The 18,390-nt window shown below is 43.8% G+C and overlaps 1 protein-coding gene across 1 annotated transcript in view; it reads left to right on the top strand.

Annotated features, from left to right (window-relative positions):
* LOC124594548 (protein bicaudal C) overlaps positions 1–18,390 on the top strand; it is a gene marked incomplete at its 5' end in the record, with an annotated part of 146,258 nt that overhangs the window by 98,395 nt on the left and 29,473 nt on the right. The window contains 3 exons of the mRNA XM_047132920.1: positions 14,867–14,983; positions 15,066–15,314; positions 15,498–15,605. Of these exons, the coding sequence (XP_046988876.1) occupies positions 14,867–14,983; positions 15,066–15,314; positions 15,498–15,605 (474 nt within the window). The remainder of the gene's footprint in view (positions 1–14,866; positions 14,984–15,065; positions 15,315–15,497; positions 15,606–18,390) is intronic.

Here is an 18,390-nt window from a genome sequence, read left to right as displayed (position 1 = left end):
GATTCAACATCCAGTAGACATCAGTCATTAGATACATAGAGCAAGCTCGGATTGTGGGAGGGATGGGGAGAATCAGCAGTGTCCTTTCAGAGGAACCATCCTGGCGTTTGCCTGGAGGGGTTTAGAGAAATTACAGAAAACTTAGGTCTAGATGGCTGACCTGGGTTTGAACAGTCATACTTCAGAATGAGAGTCCAGTGGGTTAACAACTGTGCCACCTTGCTAAGTCCACCATTAGCTCTACATATGAATTGGAGGGAGGTGAGAGGGAAGGAGGAGAAGATAAAAATAGGGGGGAAAACTATGTGGGTGTGTTAATGGTATTGGCGTGCGTGCGTGCGTGCGCGTGCAATTTTTGTCTGGCCAGGGATGGTTAAGAGAACGAAGGGACAGTTCCCATCTGCACAACTCAGAAGCTGGTGTGGCAGAGGGAAAACCAGAAGGGACAAGGTGTGAAGCAGCTGTTGAAGTGCAGCACACGGTACTGGACAGCATGCTCAGTCACTGAATGGTCCAGCTCTCTTGGTCACAGTTTGGTGGTGGCCCTTCATGCAGACACAGCTTGTTAGTTTTTATGCAAACATAGTGTGTGTCAAAGCAATTACAGCTTATTTATAGATCACGTGGCTGCTTTAACAGGTGATTCTACCTTGGATGGGGTAGGAGACGAGTGATAATGGAGTGGATGGTATTGGCAGGATGTACGAAACAAATCTTGCATGAAAGTCAGATTGTAGGGATATGAATCATGAGGGAAGGAGTTGGGAACAGGGGTGGAGTAGGGCCAGACAAGGACATGTATAGGTTGGATGTGCTGTGGAATACCACAATGGGAGGTGTGGGGAGGGCACAATGAGAGGTAGTCATAATCTTCACAGTTAGGGTTATCCATTTGCTCCAATCATTAATGGTGTGAGTCAAAAGAGTGGTTCTTTGTGGCCAGTGTGGGTATTTGGGTATGATAGGTGATTGCTCATAAGACTCACGAAATGTTTCTGTACAGGGTTAGAGAGTAATTTCAGGGTGTAAAGACCTAAGTAAGACCTTTGGCATATCTGGAGAGTGATTGTTCGTCACTACAGATCAGATGACCACAGGTTGTTAGGCAGTAGGGAAGGGACTTCTCATTACAGAATGGGTGGCAGCTGTTGAAGGGGAGATATTGTTGGTGGTTTCAACGTGTGGTGTGGAAAGGGGTACTGATGTAGCAAATGAGATGATAGCCAAAAAGAAGAGTGCTTGTTGGGCTGAGATGTACCAGATGAAGTGGATGGTGAGATGGGGTTGAGTTTCTAAAGAACTGCGGCCAGGATGTCTTCCTCGTTGATCCAGGTCATAAAGATACCGCCAATGAATCTGAGCCAAGCTAGGGGTTTGGGATTCTAGGTGGTTATAAAGAAATTCTCTAAATGGCAAGAGAGATGTTGGCATAAGATGGTGCCATGTGGGTGACAATGGAGTCAGATGGACATATGGTTGTATGGAAGGGTAGCATTCAATAACAGCAATGTCATGGGCATTGGGGAGAAGAATGAAGAGGTGGGTGGCATAGACACTGGTGAGCAGCAACTGTATGGTAAAAAATGGGGAACTGGAGGAAGTGATAGGTGCCTTTTATACAGAAAGGTCAGAAACAGTCTGAAAACTTTGTTATGGTGTTGCAGGGAAGGTTGTTCTGAGAAATGACCACTCAGAAAAAAGCGATGTGATGCACATTTTCAAAGTTAAATAGCAATGAAGTTAGCTGATCGTTAATTGAGTGTACACATTCTACATCTACATTTATACTCTGCAAGCCACCCAACGGTGTGTGGCAGAGGGCACTTCACGTGCCACTGTCATTACCTCCCTTTCCTGTTCCAGTTGCATATGGTTCGCGGGAGGAACGACTGCTGGAAAGCCTCCGTGCGTGCTCGAGTCCCCCTAATTTTACATTCGTGATTTCCTCGCGAGGTATAAGTAGAGGGAAGCAATATATTAGATACCTCATCCAGAAATGCACTCTAGAAACCTGGACAGCAAGCTACACCGCGATGCAGAGTGCCTCTCTTGCAGAGTCTGCCACTTCAGTTTGCTAAAGATCTCCGTAATGCTATCACGCTTACCAAATAACCCTGTGACGAAACATGGGACTCTTCTTTGGATCTTCTCTGTCTCCTCCGTCAACCCGATCTGATGAGCAATACTCAAGTATAGGTCGAACGAGTGTTTCGTAAGCCACCTCCTTTGTTGATGGACTAAATTTTCTAAGGACTCTCCCAATGAATATCAACCTGGCACCCGCCTTACCAACAATTAATTTTATCTGATCATTCTACTTCAAATCGTACTCCCAGATACTTTACAGAAGTAACTGCTACCAGTGTCTGTTCCGCTATCATATAATCATACAATAAAGGATCCTTTCCATGCATTCGCAATACATTACATTTATCTATGTTAAGGGTCAGTTGCCACTCCCTGCACCAAGTACCTATCTGCTGCAGATCTTCCTGCATTTCGCTACAATTTTCTAATTCTGCAACTTCTCTGTATACTACAGCATCATCCGTGAAAAGCCGCATGGAACTTCAGACACTATCTACTAGTTCATTTATATATATTGTGAAAAGCAATGGTCCCAAAACACTCCCCTGTGGCATGCCAGAGGTTACTTCAACGCCTGTAGATGTCTCTCCATTGAGAACAACATGCTGTATTCTGTTCGCTAAACACTCTTCAATCCAACCACACAGCTGGTCTGATATTCCGTAGGCTCTTACTTTATCAGGCGACAGTGCGGAACAGTATTGAAAGCCTTCTTGAAGTCAAGGAAAATAGCATCTACCTGGGAGCCTGTATCTAATATTTTCTGGGTCTCATGAACAAATAAAGAGAGTTGGGTCTCAGACGATCACTATTTCCGGAATCCATGTTGATTCCTACAGAGTAGATTCTGGGTTTCCAGAAAAGACGCTACCCCCCCTGTGGGTCCGGGGTAAGAATAGGCCTGAGGTATTCCTGCCTGTCGTAAGAGGCGACTAAAAGGAGTTTCAACTGTTTCGGCCTTCCATGTGATGGTCCTCCTTGGGGTTTGACCTCCATTTTTCAAAATTCTACAGAACTACAAGCCTTTTGGGGAAGGATGCCTTACGTGGTGTCTCACTGGTCCTCAGTGCACTAAGACCTTGGCACTCAGCATTGTAACGGTGTTGTAACCACACTCGCTATTCCTCAAATTGGGCATAAACGCCTGATGGGGTGCACAAGTTATGCCCATAGTGCGTCCCCATCTGCACCTACGATCATGATGTACTTTCCATGGCACCCGAAATCCAGCATGGTAGCCAGCCCGTTGTGGTGGGGTCGTCATGTACCCTCTAGGTTGTAGCCCCCTGACAACACAGGGATCGTACTGCCGATACCTGAGCTGCACCCTCCCCACGTTGGCCAAGGAGTAGATGCCCGTCTCCTTGGGGCATCAGGACTCCTGACAACGGTCATCCTGCCAGGTGGCCCTTGCTGAGGCTGGGTGGCGCCCGTGGGGAGAGCCCCTGGTCGGAGTGGGTGGTATCGGGGCGGACGTTTCGCAGATGAAACGTCAACATGTATCGGGTCACTCTGCGGCCAAGTCTTTTAAAAAGAAAGGTACTGTCTCTGATTCTGGTTCTCCTGCCCCTTCCCCCTTGGCCACTCCCTGGGAGGAAGGACAGGCCCGCCGGCTTGGGGCAAAGTACTTCACCCAATATTTGGTCTGTTCTCGAACCGATGGGGGGGACGTTCGCCACCTCCAAGCCCATTTTCTTTGTCCAGCACATCGAGGATATCTTCGGGGAAATCGAGACTCTCAGTAAAATGCATTAAATGTCCGTTCTTACAAAGACCACCTCCGCCACTGTCGGCGGCGCTCCAGCCGTGCGACCGACTAGGGGACATCCCAGTGTCTATTGTCCCGCATCTGGCACTGAATAGGACGCAGGGAGTTATTTTTCATCAGGACCTCCTGCTGCAATCTGATGTCTGAGGAGCTCGGGGCCAACCTGGAGCGCCGAGGCGTGCATTTCGTCCGGCGAGTCCAGCGCGGGCCCAAAGACCATCGCATCGACACCAGGGCCTTTATCCTCACCTTCGAGGGGACGTTCTCCCAGAGAAGGTAAAGGTGATGCGCTACAGGTGCGATGTGCGACCTTACGTCCCGCCTCCTATGCACTGCTTTCGGTGTTTCCGCTTTGGGCGCATGTCATGGTGTGAGGCTGAGCCCCTTTGTGGCGATTGTGGACGTCCTCTTCATGAGGAACATACATGCACTCCACCACCTCGGTGCGTCACTTGTCCTGGCATCCACTCACCTAGATCTTCAGACTGTCCCACGTATCAGATGGAGAAGAAGATCCAAGAATTAAAAACTTTGGATCGCCTCTCTTATTCTGAGGCCAGGAAAAAGTATGACCGCCTCCATCCCATGACATTGACAACTTAATTTGCCTCAGTCATGTCCACTCCTTCCACAGTATCCTCACCCCTATCCTGTCCCCCCTCCACCTCCTCACCCCATCCGGGGTCTATGCCTCCGCCTCCCAAATCCCTCCCTTCCAAATCCTCCTCCCTCGTGGCCCCTGCCCCCTCTGCCCCAGGGGCCACCCTTCCTCCTCCTCCTCCTCCTCCTCCTCCTCCTCCTCCTCCTCCTCCTCCTCCTCCGCCACCTGAGAAGTGATCCTCTTCTCAGGCGTCCATCGGGGGAAACGTTCCGGACCCCGAGTGTGAGGACCTTCTTCGGGTCCAGCCCACCATCCCCGTGTCTCATCGGACTTCCCAGAAGGCCTCCAAGAAGAAGTCTTTATCCCCTCTCCACCCCGGCGCGTTTCGTCTGACGCTCCATCTGTGAGTCGCTGCTCCTGGCCGTCCTCAGTTTCGCCGGGACGCTCTGCTGCCGGGCGCTCAGCTGGCCTCTCATGGGCGAATGATGCTGCCCCTTCTACGCAACCTGGGAAAGCAGCCGCAGCTGGCGACAACTCAATGGAACAGGATCCGCCTCCCGCCGGTTGTAGCATTGTTCCCTCGAAACCTGGCCCTCCGCGGCTGTCGAGGTGACCAGCTCTTCACCCATTTCGTTCCCCCTTTTTCTGACTAGCGATGGCTTTGTTACATTGGAACATAAGAGGTATTCAATCTAATCAGGAGGAATTACAACTGCTCCTCTGCCTGCACTGTCCGCTCGTCCTTGGTCTCCAGGAAACAAAGTTGCGCCCAACTGACCGCCTTGCTTTTACCCACTCTACCTCGGAGCGGTCTGACCTCACCCCTGTGGACGGTATTCCAGCTCATGGTGGGGTCATGTTGCTCGTTCGGGACGATGTCTATTACCATCCCATCCCATTGACCACCCCACTCCAAGCAATAGCTGTCCGTATTACTCTTTCTGCCTTTACTTTTTCCATTTCTACCGTCTACGCTCCATCATCATCCGCAGTTAGTCGGGCTGACATGATGCACCTGTTTGTTCAGCTTCCTCCGCCGTTTTTATTGTTTGGCGACTTCAATGCCCATCATCCCCTTTGGGGCTCTCCTGCATCCTGTCAGAGAGGCTCCCTCTTGGCGGATGTCTTCAACCATCTCAATCTTGTCTGCCTCAATACTGGCGCCCCGACTTTCCTCTCGGACTCTACTCATACCTACTCCCACTTGGACCTCTCGATCTGTTCCACCACTCTTGCCCGTCGGTTCGAGTGGTATGTCCTTTCTGACACCTATTCGAGGGACCATTTACCCTGCGTCGTTCGTCTCCTGCACCACACCCTGTATCCACGTCCTTCGAGCTGGAACATACCGAAAGCTAACTGGGGACTTTACTCCTCCCTGGCGACCTTTCTGGACCACGATTTTCTCAGTTGTGACAGTCAGGTCGAATACCTCACGGCTGTTATCATCAATGCTGCCGAACATTCCATTCCTCGTACTACCTCTTCTTCACGTCGCGTTTCCATCCCCTGGTGGAATGAGGCTTGTAGAGACGCTATCCGTGCTCGATGACGTGCTTTACGCACCTTTCGCCACCATCCTACGTTGGCGAATTGTATTGGATACAAACGACTCCGAGCGCAATGCCGTAGAGTCATCAAAGACAGCAAAAAAGATTGTTGGGCCTCTTTCACCAGCTCCTTTAACAGTTTTACTCCCTCTTCTGTCGTTTGGGGTGGCCTGCGCCGGCTGTCGGGCATTAAGGCCCACTCCTCGGTACCTGGCCTGACTTCAGGTAAACAGGTCCTGGTTGATCCTGTGGATGTCTCCAACGCCTTCGGTCGTTTTTTTGCAGAGGTTTCAAGCTCCGCCCGTTACCACCCTGACTTCCTTCCCAGAAAAGAGGCAGAAGAGGCTCGGTGACCTTCCTTCCACTCTCTGAATCTGGAAAATTATAGTGCCCCCTTTACTATGCGGGAACTCGAATGTGCACTTGCACTGTCCCGGTCCTCTGCTCCGGGGCCAGATGCCATTCACGTTCAGATGCTGGCCCACCTTTCTCCGGCAGGCAAAAGCTTCCTTCTTCATACCTATAATCGCGTCTGGACCGAAGGTCAAGTCCCCATGCGTTGGCGTGATGCTGTTGTTGTTCCTATACCCAAAGCCGGGAAGGATAGACACCTTCCTTCTAGTTACTGCCCCCATTTCTCTTACAAGCTGTCTCTGTAAGGTGATGGAGCGCATGGTTAACGCTCGGTTAGTTCGGATTCTTGAATCTCGATGGCTACTTACCAATGTTCAATGCAGCTTTCGTCCCCGCCGCTCCGCTGTTAACCACCTTGTGACCTTGTCGACATTCATCATGAACAACTTTTTGCGAAAGCGCCAAACGGTAGCCGTGTTCTTAGATTTGGAGAAGGCTTATGATACCTGTTGGAGAGGAGGTATCCTCCGCACTATGCACAGGTGGGGTCTACGTGGTTGCCTGCCCCTTTTTATTGATTCCTTTTTAACAGATCAAAAGTTTAGGGTACGTGTGGGTTCCGTATTGTCCGACGTCTTCCTCCAGGAGAACGGAGTGCCTCAGGGCTCCGTCTTGAGCGTAGCCGTTTTTGCCATAGCGATCAATACAATTATGGATTGCATTCCACCTAATGTCTCGGGCTCTCTTTTTGTCGATGTCTTCGCGATCTACTGCAGTGCCCAGAGAACATGCCTCCTGGGGCGCTGCCTTCAGCGTTGTCTAGACAGCCTATACTCGTGGAGTGTGGCCAATGGCTTTCGGTTCTCTGAAGAGAAGACGGTCTACATCAACTTTTGGCAATATAAAGTGTTCCTTCCGCCATCCTTAAATCTCGGTCCCGTTGTTTTCCCATTTGTGGAAACAACTAAGTTTCTAGGGCTCACACTGGACAGGAAACTTTGTTGGTCTCCAAACGTCTCTTATTTGGCTGCCCGTTGTACACGTTCCCTTAATGTCCTCAGAGTTCTTAGTGGTTCATCTTGGGGAGCGGATCGCACTGTCCTGCTTCGCTTGTATCGGTCCATAGTCCAATCAAAGCTGGATTATGGGAGCCTCGTCTACTCGGCCATCCCTCTTACGCCATCTCGACTCCATCCACCATTGGGGGTTACGTCTTGCGACCAGAGCATTCTACACTAGTCCCGTCGAGAGTCTTTATGCTGAAGCTGCTGAATTACCATTGACCTACCGGCATGACGTACTGCTTTGTTGGTATGCCTGCCGGCTGTTGTCAATGCCCGACCACCCCTCTTATCAGTCCTCCTTCGCCGATTCTCTCGACCGTCAGTATGGGTTGTATGTGTCTGCCCTGCTGCGCACTGGAGTCCGCTTTTGTCGCCTGCTTTGACAATTGGATTTTGCGCTCCCTCCCTCCTACAGAGAGGGTGAGAGCCCAACACCACCGTGGCTCCAGGCTCCAGTTCATATTTATCTCGACCTCACCTCGCTCCCGAAGGAGGGTACTCCGGCTGCAGTGCATTGCTCACGGTTTGTCGAACTTCGTGCGCGACTTGCCAGTCACACCTTTATTTACACTGATGGCTCCAAAACTGACGATGGTGTCGGCTGTGCCTTTGTCGTCGGGGCCGGCACCTTTAAATACCGGCTCCTCGACCAGTGTTCCAGCTTTACGGCCGAGCTTTTTGCTCTCCATCAGGCCGTTCAGTATGCCCGCCGCCACCGCCATTCATTGTATGTACTCTGTTCTGATTCACTCAGTGCTCTTCAGAACCTTGGAGCTCCATATCCAGTCCATCCCTTGGTGCCACGGACCCAGCAGTCCCTCCATTCTTCTGCTGCTGATGGCTCTCCTGTCAGTTTTCTGTGGGTTCCCGGCCATGTAGGAGTGCCTGTGAATGAGGCTGCTGATGCTGCAGCCAAGGCTGCAGTCCTCCTGCCTCGGCCAGCCTCCCATTGTGTCCCGTCATCTGACATTAGGGGGTTTGTTTGTAGGAGGCTTGTGTCTTTGTGGTGGGATACTTGGTCATCACTTCAAGGAAACAAGCTCCGGGCAGTAAAACCGTTCCCAACTGCTTGGACAACCTCCTCCCGACCATCTCGGCGAGAAGAGGTCCTTCTGACTAGGTTGCGGATTGGGTATTGCCGGTTTAGCCACCGCTACCTGCTCTCCGGTGACCCAGCCCCGCAGTGCCCTTGTGGTCATGCATTAACAGTGTGCCATGTTTTATTGTCGTGTCCCCGTTTTAGTCAATCTTGTTGTCCTGTCTCTGCCATCTACTTTACCGGATATTTTAGCTGATGACGCTCGAGCAGCTGCTCGTGTTCTTCGTTTCATTACTTTGACTGGCTTGTCCAAAGACATCTAACTCCTTCACTTATTTTATCTGCATCTTTGTAAGAACTTTCTGCTGTCCCCCCCCCCCCCCCCCCCTTGAGTTTTACTAGATTCTATGTGCTCTAACAATTGTGACTGGGCGCTAATGACCTCAGTAGTTGAGTGCCCTTAAACCAAAAAAAAAGACAAGATACACGAGCAAAAACATGTTCTAAAATTCTAAAACAGATCGACGTCAGAGATATAGGTACATAGTTTTGCGCATCTGCTCGACGACCCTTCTTGTAGACTGGGACTGCCTGTGCTCTTTTCCAATCATTTGGAACCTTCTGTTCCTCTAGAGACTTGCGGTACATGGCTGTTAGAAGGGGGGCAAGTTCTTTCGCGTACTCCATGTAGAATCGAATTGGTATTCCATCAGGTCCAGTGGACTTTCCTCCGAGTGATTCCAGTTGCTTTTGTATTCCTTGAACACTTATTTCAATGTCAGCCATTTTTTCGTTTGTGCGAGGATTTAGAGAAGGAACTACAGTGCGGTCTTCCTAGTGGCCCACAAGTCAGTGTCATCGAATGTGTTCTCCATTTGGTTTTCTTAAGCCAAGCAACAGAGAAATATAAAATTCAGATGCAATCTGCTGTATTTGCAGTGACGTCCAGCTAAGGGCTAGTAACACGAGACTTCTCTTGACAAAGCATCTGCAACAAAAGCACCAGGCCTGCTCTTCTGTGGACAGAGCCAGGCTGGAAGGTCAACATACTACATTATGTCATGTCAGTGTATTTGCCATGCTCATGAGGGATCAACACTACCAGCATCAAACATTGAGGGATGTAAACAAACAGATTCAGTGTTTTTTGTATCCCTGAACTGTCTTCTGGTGCATCCACACCTCTCTCTGCAAAGAATCATTGCCTACACAAAGCCATTCTAGACACATCACCATGAGAGCTGGTTACAGGTAAGAAGCTGAAGCTGTCTGGGGCATGAGCATAGAGATTATCTGTGGGCGTACAGTATTCAGGCTAAATGGGGCATCCTGGGTGACTGGGTTCTTGTAGTTACACAAGCATGTAGAAGGTAGGATTGCAGTGAAGAGTGGGGGTGAGGAGGGACAGATCCATCCCAGACTGTCTCCCATGAGTCTGTGAAAGTAGCCATAGAATCTACCAACTTACCTGCAACCATTGGTTGTGTTGTTAGAGGTAGCTCATTACATTTGTGCTCGGAGTATACTCGAAACTACTGTGAAGTGTTCAGCAGCAAGGTATGTGAACATGACAAATAACAAGCTGCCTGTCCACATTAATGGCCACTGCCAGACAGCTGGACAGCCCAGGTGCTGAGTATGCAGTTCAACGTGCAGTGCTTCTCTACAATGATTGCTTCATGGCCTGTTACACCTGGATTCTTCCCTTAACACCAGCTTTTCTGAATTGTGTAGCTGGAAACACTCTGAAAAATTTACTTCATCCTTGTAACGCCTCTGGCCTGAATTTTCTGTTCATGTCCCCATCTGTGCCAGTGTCTGTAAAGCCCTGCTACTTATCCAATCAGGGAAAGGGGACCTACAGTTCAATGTGAAATCATAACATTTATTGTGCATAGTGACTCCCCACACAGAGAGGTTAAGGCCAGATTAAAGGCAGATAGAAAATTTTTCTGGTCTGACAAGGATTTGATCTCACTTCCTCTCTGTTCCCAGACACACCATTCACTGCTTTATGACAAGGCCTGAAACCTACACAAATGAGCAGTGTCAATGATCAGTTGAATCACTGTTTTGCAAGCATTCTCCTTTTTAGATTGACTGTTTTTCCCTAGTATTCCACTAATTAACTGAAACTGCCAAGTTGTCACCTAAGACTGAGCATATGTGATTGTTCCACTTCACATTTCTGCAAATTGCTATGCTCCAGATTTGTGAGAGTTGACAACACTGTAACTGTTACATTGACTTCCCAGCCATAGGACGCTAAGTATTCTATTTTACTTATTTATTTATTTATTTGAGAAGTGCACATATTGAAGAGAAAGCTGCCAGTCTTTGTGCCATTCTGAAATCTTACCAAGATTTGACTGAATACTTTTGCAGCTTTTTCCAGGCAATACACTACAGACAGCTGCACCATCTGCAAAAACTCTGAGGTTACTATTAATTGTTTTCATGGTCATTAATATATAAAACAAAGAGCAAGGGTCCAAATACACTTGTCTAGGGCACACCTGATGTCATTTCAACTATCAATTCTTGATCAAAGATTTGTTGTCCTCGTACCACAAAAACCTCAATTCAGTCACAAATTATGCTTGATATCCCATATGATCAAACTTCTCTTAAGTCTAGATGTGTTACTAATTAAATGCTTTCTGGAAGTTGAGAAATACTATATCTACCAGACTACCTTGAGCCCTGGTTTTCAGAATGTTAAAAGAGAAATATGTGTCTGTTTTCATATGATCAGTGATTTCACAGGTCTTGCTGGTTGGCATAAAGTGGCTGTTATTAGAGGTAACTCATTACATTTGTGCTAAGAGTATTCTTGAAACTACTGTGAAGTGTTCAGCAGAGGGTACACTCCACTGTACCAATTAATGGAATTTTTTCCTATTCCATTCACATATGCAGTTCAGGAAGAATGACTGTTTAATGCCTTTTTGCGTGCTCTAATTAATCTTGTCCCCATAATCCCCACGTGAGCAGTGTTTATGGAATTGTAGATTATTCCTACAGTCAAGTTCTTTTAACTTAAGTAGTTAGACTTCCTCAGAATAGTTTCCATCTATCTTAGTCTGCCAGTTCAGTTCTTCGAACATCTGTGACACAATCTCCTTTCGGTCAAATAAACTTTTGACCATTCATGTTGGCCTTCTCTGAATGCATTCTGTGTTAACTGTTGTCCTCTTGTGTATGCATCCCACACAACTATGCAGTATTCTATAATGGCTCACACAAGTGTTTAATATGTGCTGCTCTTTGTAAATAGATTGTTTCACATATGATAGTTATCTACAATGGAATAGTCTGCAAGAAGCTACATAATATTCAGTTAGCTTAAACTGGTGCAAAGACTGACAACTTGCTTTAAATGTTCAGAAATGTAAAACTGTTCACTCAACAAAATGAATAAAATTTAGTATCCTATTATGATGAATCTCGGAACTTTCATGCTGTGAACCAAAATGTTTGATTCTATATAAATTTTGAACTGACTTAAGTTAATTTTCTGACCTATGTTCAGAAATATCTACAGAGTAGAAATGTGTAATTTAGGTAAGAAAATTCACCCAAGTCAACCCAAAACTTATACATAATTGAAAATTTCAGTTGACAGTGCAAAAGTCCTGAGGTGGCTACATTCATTACAATAGGATATTAAGTTTTTGCATATGGTTAAGCGCACAGTTTCACATTTCTAAACATATAAAAGAAGTTGCCAGTATTCGCACCACGTTAAGACCTTATGATCTAACTGAATATTTATGCAGCTTCTTTCACTCACTACCATTATAGGTAACTGAATCATCCATGAAGTCTGTTCTAAGATTTTATAAGAAATGGATGTGAAGGTTATTGGATGTTACTTCTGTTGATCACTTCAGCTATACTTCTAGATGGGTGTGATTTGCGCCTCTTTCTAACCACAAGGTTTGTGTACACACACTTAAATTCATCAGAGAATGTTTCCTGTTCTAAACTAGGACACAAAGTATTTTAGCATTGATTTGGTGAAACTGAATATAAGGGCAGACTAATTTTGAATAAAATGCCACACTTAAGTTGCTGTCACAGCTGCTCTGAATAACTGAAAGGTTAAAATAATTTCAAACATTTTTTTTTTAAGTTCTGTCTTTGACACACTGCATCTTAAATACTTCTAAATCGATTTCAACTTCAGTCTACAAAAACATAGTGAAATAAATCCTCCAAAAATAACAGCCACTTCATAGATCAATATGGATTACAGATGTGTATTCTGGTTATTTATCAGTGTGTGTTTGACAATGAAAAGCTATTATGCAGATTGTACAAAATAATGAACTTCCACTTCATCTAGTGGAAACATGATTTAAAGATGAACTACGTGTCTTCATAAGATGAATTGCTTCAGATTGTTTACTAGCACAAATCAATACAGTCACAGCACCAGCAGTGTGTGGTAGTAATCATCTCTGATAAACTGTAAAGATAACTTGAAGTTTAAAAGTGCTCTGTCATAGAGCTGAGAATTTGTGTATTTTCAGTGTGTGCATGCATGTGTGTGTGTGCTGACTAAAATCAATCTTCATAAAATAAAATAAAAAGTTAGTTTGTGCTTCATAGCTAGTGTCTTTGCTAATCTAAACATTGTAAACTGTTTACCATTTTTGATAATAAGTTGTAATGTACTCAATAGCACTTTTGATGTAAAGAATATTTAAGACAATCACTAAGTGGACAGCAGTAGTTCATGCGCTAGCTCTGGAGAGTGATTTTTTTTAATTCAGACCACTGTTTGCAAGGTCAGTAAGATTATATACAGTCAAATTCAAGAAGACAATAGGGGTGACAGTTCACTATTTCATTCAGTCAATAAAAGTGGAATACTTTGCCAATGTTATACTTATCTTGGAACCAGAGCATATTTTCCCATCAATATGAAAAGACACATTATTACAATGATCCACATCTACGTCTATGTCCATACCCTGCAAATCACTATGAAGTGCATGACTGGAGGTATTGTAACTGTTACTAGGGCTGCTTCCTGTTTACTCCATGTAAGGAGTGTGGAAAGAATGGTTGTTCAAATGCCTCTCTGCATGCTGTAATTAGCTTGATCTTGTCCTCATGGTCCCTGTTGAAGTGATATGTAAGTGGTTGTAACAGGGATTATCATAGTGACAGTTTTGTGGACAACTGGATTTCAGTGTGTTGTAAAATTTTCAAGAAAATTTTACCAGGTAATTACTTCAAATAATTAAACCATGGTACCAGATGCTAAGATCTAATCTCACTTCCTGTTGGACGTTTCAGTAGTATGAAGACCTACAAGTAATGGAGACTCAATTCCCTCACTCATCAAAACTGGATGAAAGTGCAGTTTTCAAAAGTGTAACATAATGCAAACAATTCTGTAACTATATTGCACTAAAGATAATCTCCTTCCTTTGCTCTGGTGTTGCAATTGTTTACGAAATTGATACAGGTTACTGGCTTCAAGTAGGCTAAGTGTCCAGCAACTGTTCTAAAATGACAAAATAATTTACTGGGCATTAGTCTTTCCTTTTCCAATCAATATTACATAATAAAACCCATTTGGCATTGGAAAACTGAATGGAATGACTTCTACAAATACACACTCTTTTTAACTAATGTGATTAGATTGTTTTGAAGTTCTCAAATGAGATCCTTCATTCTGCAAGGTTGGCAGATGGATGGAGGATTGTCTGAGTGATCCCTTCCTCTTCAATTTTTGTAACTTAGCCCCCCCCCCCCCCCCCCCCTCCTCTCAGAGGAAGGAACTCCTATTCCTGAAAGCTACGGTACTGTTGTGTACTTCTGTATGCACCTATTGGTAGCATTAATATTTTGACTCCTGATGGTGAATACTGGTCACCAATTCTCTCAAAATATTCTCAATGCAGTTTCTGTATTTACAAAAGCACATGAAACTTTGTAGTTAATATTTAGGATTCTGATAGGTTTACTTTAGTTTATCAAATATTGTTAAGCAGTCCTTTCAAGGAGACACACAACTTAGTTTACTTAGTATTCTGTACATTTTATCCAACATAAGACATAACAGTATTCAGAGAGGAAATAAAGATAAGCATTTGGTTCGAGTTAATACTTCATTAAAGCATTAAATGTTCAAAAAGTAACAACACTGTTACACCTCCACATTACCAATATTAACATTTTGCCCTTGAATTCAGATATGTAATTGTTAAGTGTACTAATGTCTGTCCTGTACATTCATAATTAAACCAAAAGTTGGTATAAACCTATTTATTATAAGCAATAAAATATCAGACAAAAAGCTTAGATCTATTTCAGAATTATTACAAAACACTTCCACATTTCTATTACTTTTAGTGTAGGTGAAATTTTATCATGATTTAATTTCAGGCAAGATATATGAAGCAAGAAAATTGCTACTGAGCCTCAAGGAGCCCTCAGTTCATGCTGATATACCAGACTCTTACTTCATCCCTGACGATCATCCAGTATTTGAAGTCAACAGTAGTATGTATATCTGGAAAAAGTTCATTAATCACTGAGTTCACGAAGAACATTACATTAAAATGGTGTATAATTCATTTTCCAGGTGGAAAAACAGATAGTGAAAAGTATGACACACCACTGCTGATGAACAATAATTACCAGTGTTCACCGTGTTCTTCAGGATACAATTCACCATCACTTCCACTGCTCTCGCCAGACCTAGCTAGTCAGGCTACTCCATGGGGATTATCAACAGTTTTGCCTTCTCTACCGAGCCCATATCTTCCTCCTCATCTGTTGATGCAGCATCCTTCAATTCTCAGCAGCATGTCTTGCAGCAGTGGATATGCCAGTCGGTCAAACAGTCCTTTATCACTTGCCTCGGAATCAAACGCGTGCAAAGGTAGTTGGTAGAAACTGTAAACTATAAGTATGTTCTCATGTTTTATTACTGCTAGAAACTGTAGACAAATTCAGTAGTTTCAGAATGTTAACAAAAGTAATTGTTTGTTTGAAACATCTTTCAATGTTGCAGCAAATTCTCCACTAAGTCATTCAACTAGTCCAGTAAGAAGTCCTGCAGAGAGCCCAAGAACAAAAAGTTGTTCTCCAGTGCAGGATGACACTCTCACAAATATTTCTGGTAAGTTTGTCACACATGACCAGTTATGGTCTCTTCAAATTGTACTTCAGAGTGAGTTTGTTCTAAGCATATGTAAAAAATGTATAACTGAAGTAAGAAGAATGAAACCATCTTGTTAGTGACATGTGGGTTAGTCATTTTTATTGGTAAAAATATAGGAGTACTTAGTTAAAGACAGTGCAAGAAGTAAAAATAGGCAAAGAACTGTCATACATGCATTTAGGCAGCCATACTGTAGCCTACACAATCATACTAACCAGGCTGAGCATCTGTGGGCAGGCAAGTAACTCGTGTACACTCAAAGAACACGTTCAATAGGGCTATACTAGCTGAGCCTCCCTTGAGCAAGCTGGCAAGTGCTCACACATGCCTGTGCCTCATGGGGCAGCTTAAGTGAAAAAAATTCTCTAAAATATTAATTCCCTTATAGAGAGCAGCATTGGAAAATACTGTACATCTCATGTTTCAAAAATACTCTTATTTTCAGTATTTGGCCACTTCAGTGTGGTGGCCACTGCAGCATTCAGGAAATTTTCCCTAAAATTGATGTGTCCCTTACCACTTTCTTTCCATTCAACTAGGGGCACTTCTTCAGTGAGATTTTTTGATACATTGAAATCTCACTGAAAAAGTGTACTCATTAGTTAAATGTTCTACACAATTTTTTCAAAATAATTTCAGCAGCATATTAACATTTTGATTTACTATGCACAGTGACAAGAATATACTTAATTCTGTTTAAGAGTTGTTCCACTGGAATGCAATGTACATCAAACCTTATACCATGACCCTTAATAACACCTTCTGTTCCATTACAAATTTGACTAGACACCTTGGATGTGGAACTGGTTAGGAGAGCCAGTTCTGAAATAGCCTTTGGCTAATAAATAACAACATAGGGGCAGATTGTGAACTGTTTAAAAATAATTTTCATAAAATTTATTTGCAGAGCTTTCTTCCTTGGATCATACAATTACTGTAAGTGTTGTCTATGTTATTGTTGAAACTAGACAGCACTGTAATTTATTTCAAATCAGAATGTTTAAGATCTTTTTTGGATAAAAATTGCACACAGTAACTCAAAAGCAGCTCACTAAATGAACAAGATAAATTTCCTATGTGTACTGTCATCTAAGTCCCACACAGATCTCTCTTGCAAAATTTTTTTTCTTTTTTCTCTATGCAGCTATTGTCAGCCAGGAAACTCTGAAGACAAACCTTGTCTGTACTCACTCTCCACACAATTTCCTCACTCCCATATCCCAGAACAGTGTATCCTTCCTCATCCTAAAACTACTACTCTCCTCCATCCCTTCCATCCTATATGTTCCTGGACTACTTTAGATATATAGCCACAAATGTAGTCCACCACTGCTTGACTCTTTTACTGCCACCTATCCTGCCATGCCATCATCAGCGACACAGCTGAACGAGATATAAAATTTAAAATTTTAAAGCCTGTTGACTAATTTATACAAATAACATCCTAGATGTTCACTAAAATGCACAGTAATTCAATGCTCTAAAACATAATTAATAAATTATGAGGGACATGAAATAGACACAGACTGATGTCAAAATGAGTTGGTAGCAGCTTTGTACTTAGAATGGTGTCATTGAGCTGAGCTGAGAACAGCTGATGGATAAAAATTGTTTCCTTTACATCAATATTGCATTTAACAATGGTGTGGCCACTTGAAGTTGACACATCAGCTGGAAAATATTCAGTGATACATTTCTTGCTTTCTGAAGGTGAAAAACTGGCTAAAATGTTTCCTTGAATGGCTTTACAGTATGGTGAAAGTTCTGTGACCTACAGAAATTTTTATAAGTGGTCAGAACAGTTCAAAAATAGTCAAACCTCAGTGACTGACAAGCACTGTCCTGGCCAGCCAGTTGCATTGTCAACCCCTTCACTTCAAACCCACATGTTTGTGAAGACTTACATATTACAGATGAACCTACAGCAAAAACAGTTGCAGGCTGAAGTACAGCACAATGAGTACCACATCGGTCCTGAAATTACTTTATATTACTTTATATTACATTACATTTATTGTATTCCATGGATCCCTTGGAGAGGAGTCTCTGCGATGTGGAAAGAGTCAGTTTTTTCCTACTCAGATACATGGATATTGTAAAATTCTAGTGCAGACAAAGCTATGAGCTATAATCCTTGTGAAGATATTCATAAATGGAATAAGAGTTGGCCAGCAGGAAGTTCGTTGATTCTCTCTGAAATCGATATTTATCACTTACAAGACCTTTGATATGCTCTGATAAGTTCTTGAATTTGAGTACCCATGTATTTGACTACTTTTTGTACTAATGTTAAGCTTTTATAGTCCTTATACAGATCGTTTTTGGTTGTAGTATTATCATGTTTTGCACTATTTTGTGTAAAAAGTGACATGTTGGAAATGACACAGGAGATTAATGAGTATGAGAAGTAGTAGTTAGAATACAAAGTTTCTTAAAGAGGTCTCTGTATGATCTAGGACTGACAGCAGATATAATTCTAATGACTCACTTCTGAATTTTGAAAATGTTCTCTTTGTGAGAGGAGTTTCCCAAACAGATAATTCCATAACTCATTAGTGAAAGGAAGTAGGCTGAATAAACTAACTTTTTCATTTTTAAATCGCCTGTTTCTGCTATCGTGTGTAGTGCAAATGTAGCTGAACTAAGTCGTTTCATTAAGTCTAGAGTGTGAGTTTTCAAATTTAGGTTGTGGTCAATTTGTTCTGGTAGCCCTAAAAATTTGACACTGTCTACTGCTTCAATT

This window comes from Schistocerca americana, chromosome 2 (genome assembly GCF_021461395.2).
Source record: "Schistocerca americana isolate TAMUIC-IGC-003095 chromosome 2, iqSchAmer2.1, whole genome shotgun sequence".
In the NCBI taxonomy this organism is placed as follows: Eukaryota; Metazoa; Arthropoda; class Insecta; order Orthoptera; family Acrididae; genus Schistocerca; species Schistocerca americana.
This window is presented reverse-complemented; position numbering and strand designations above follow the sequence as displayed.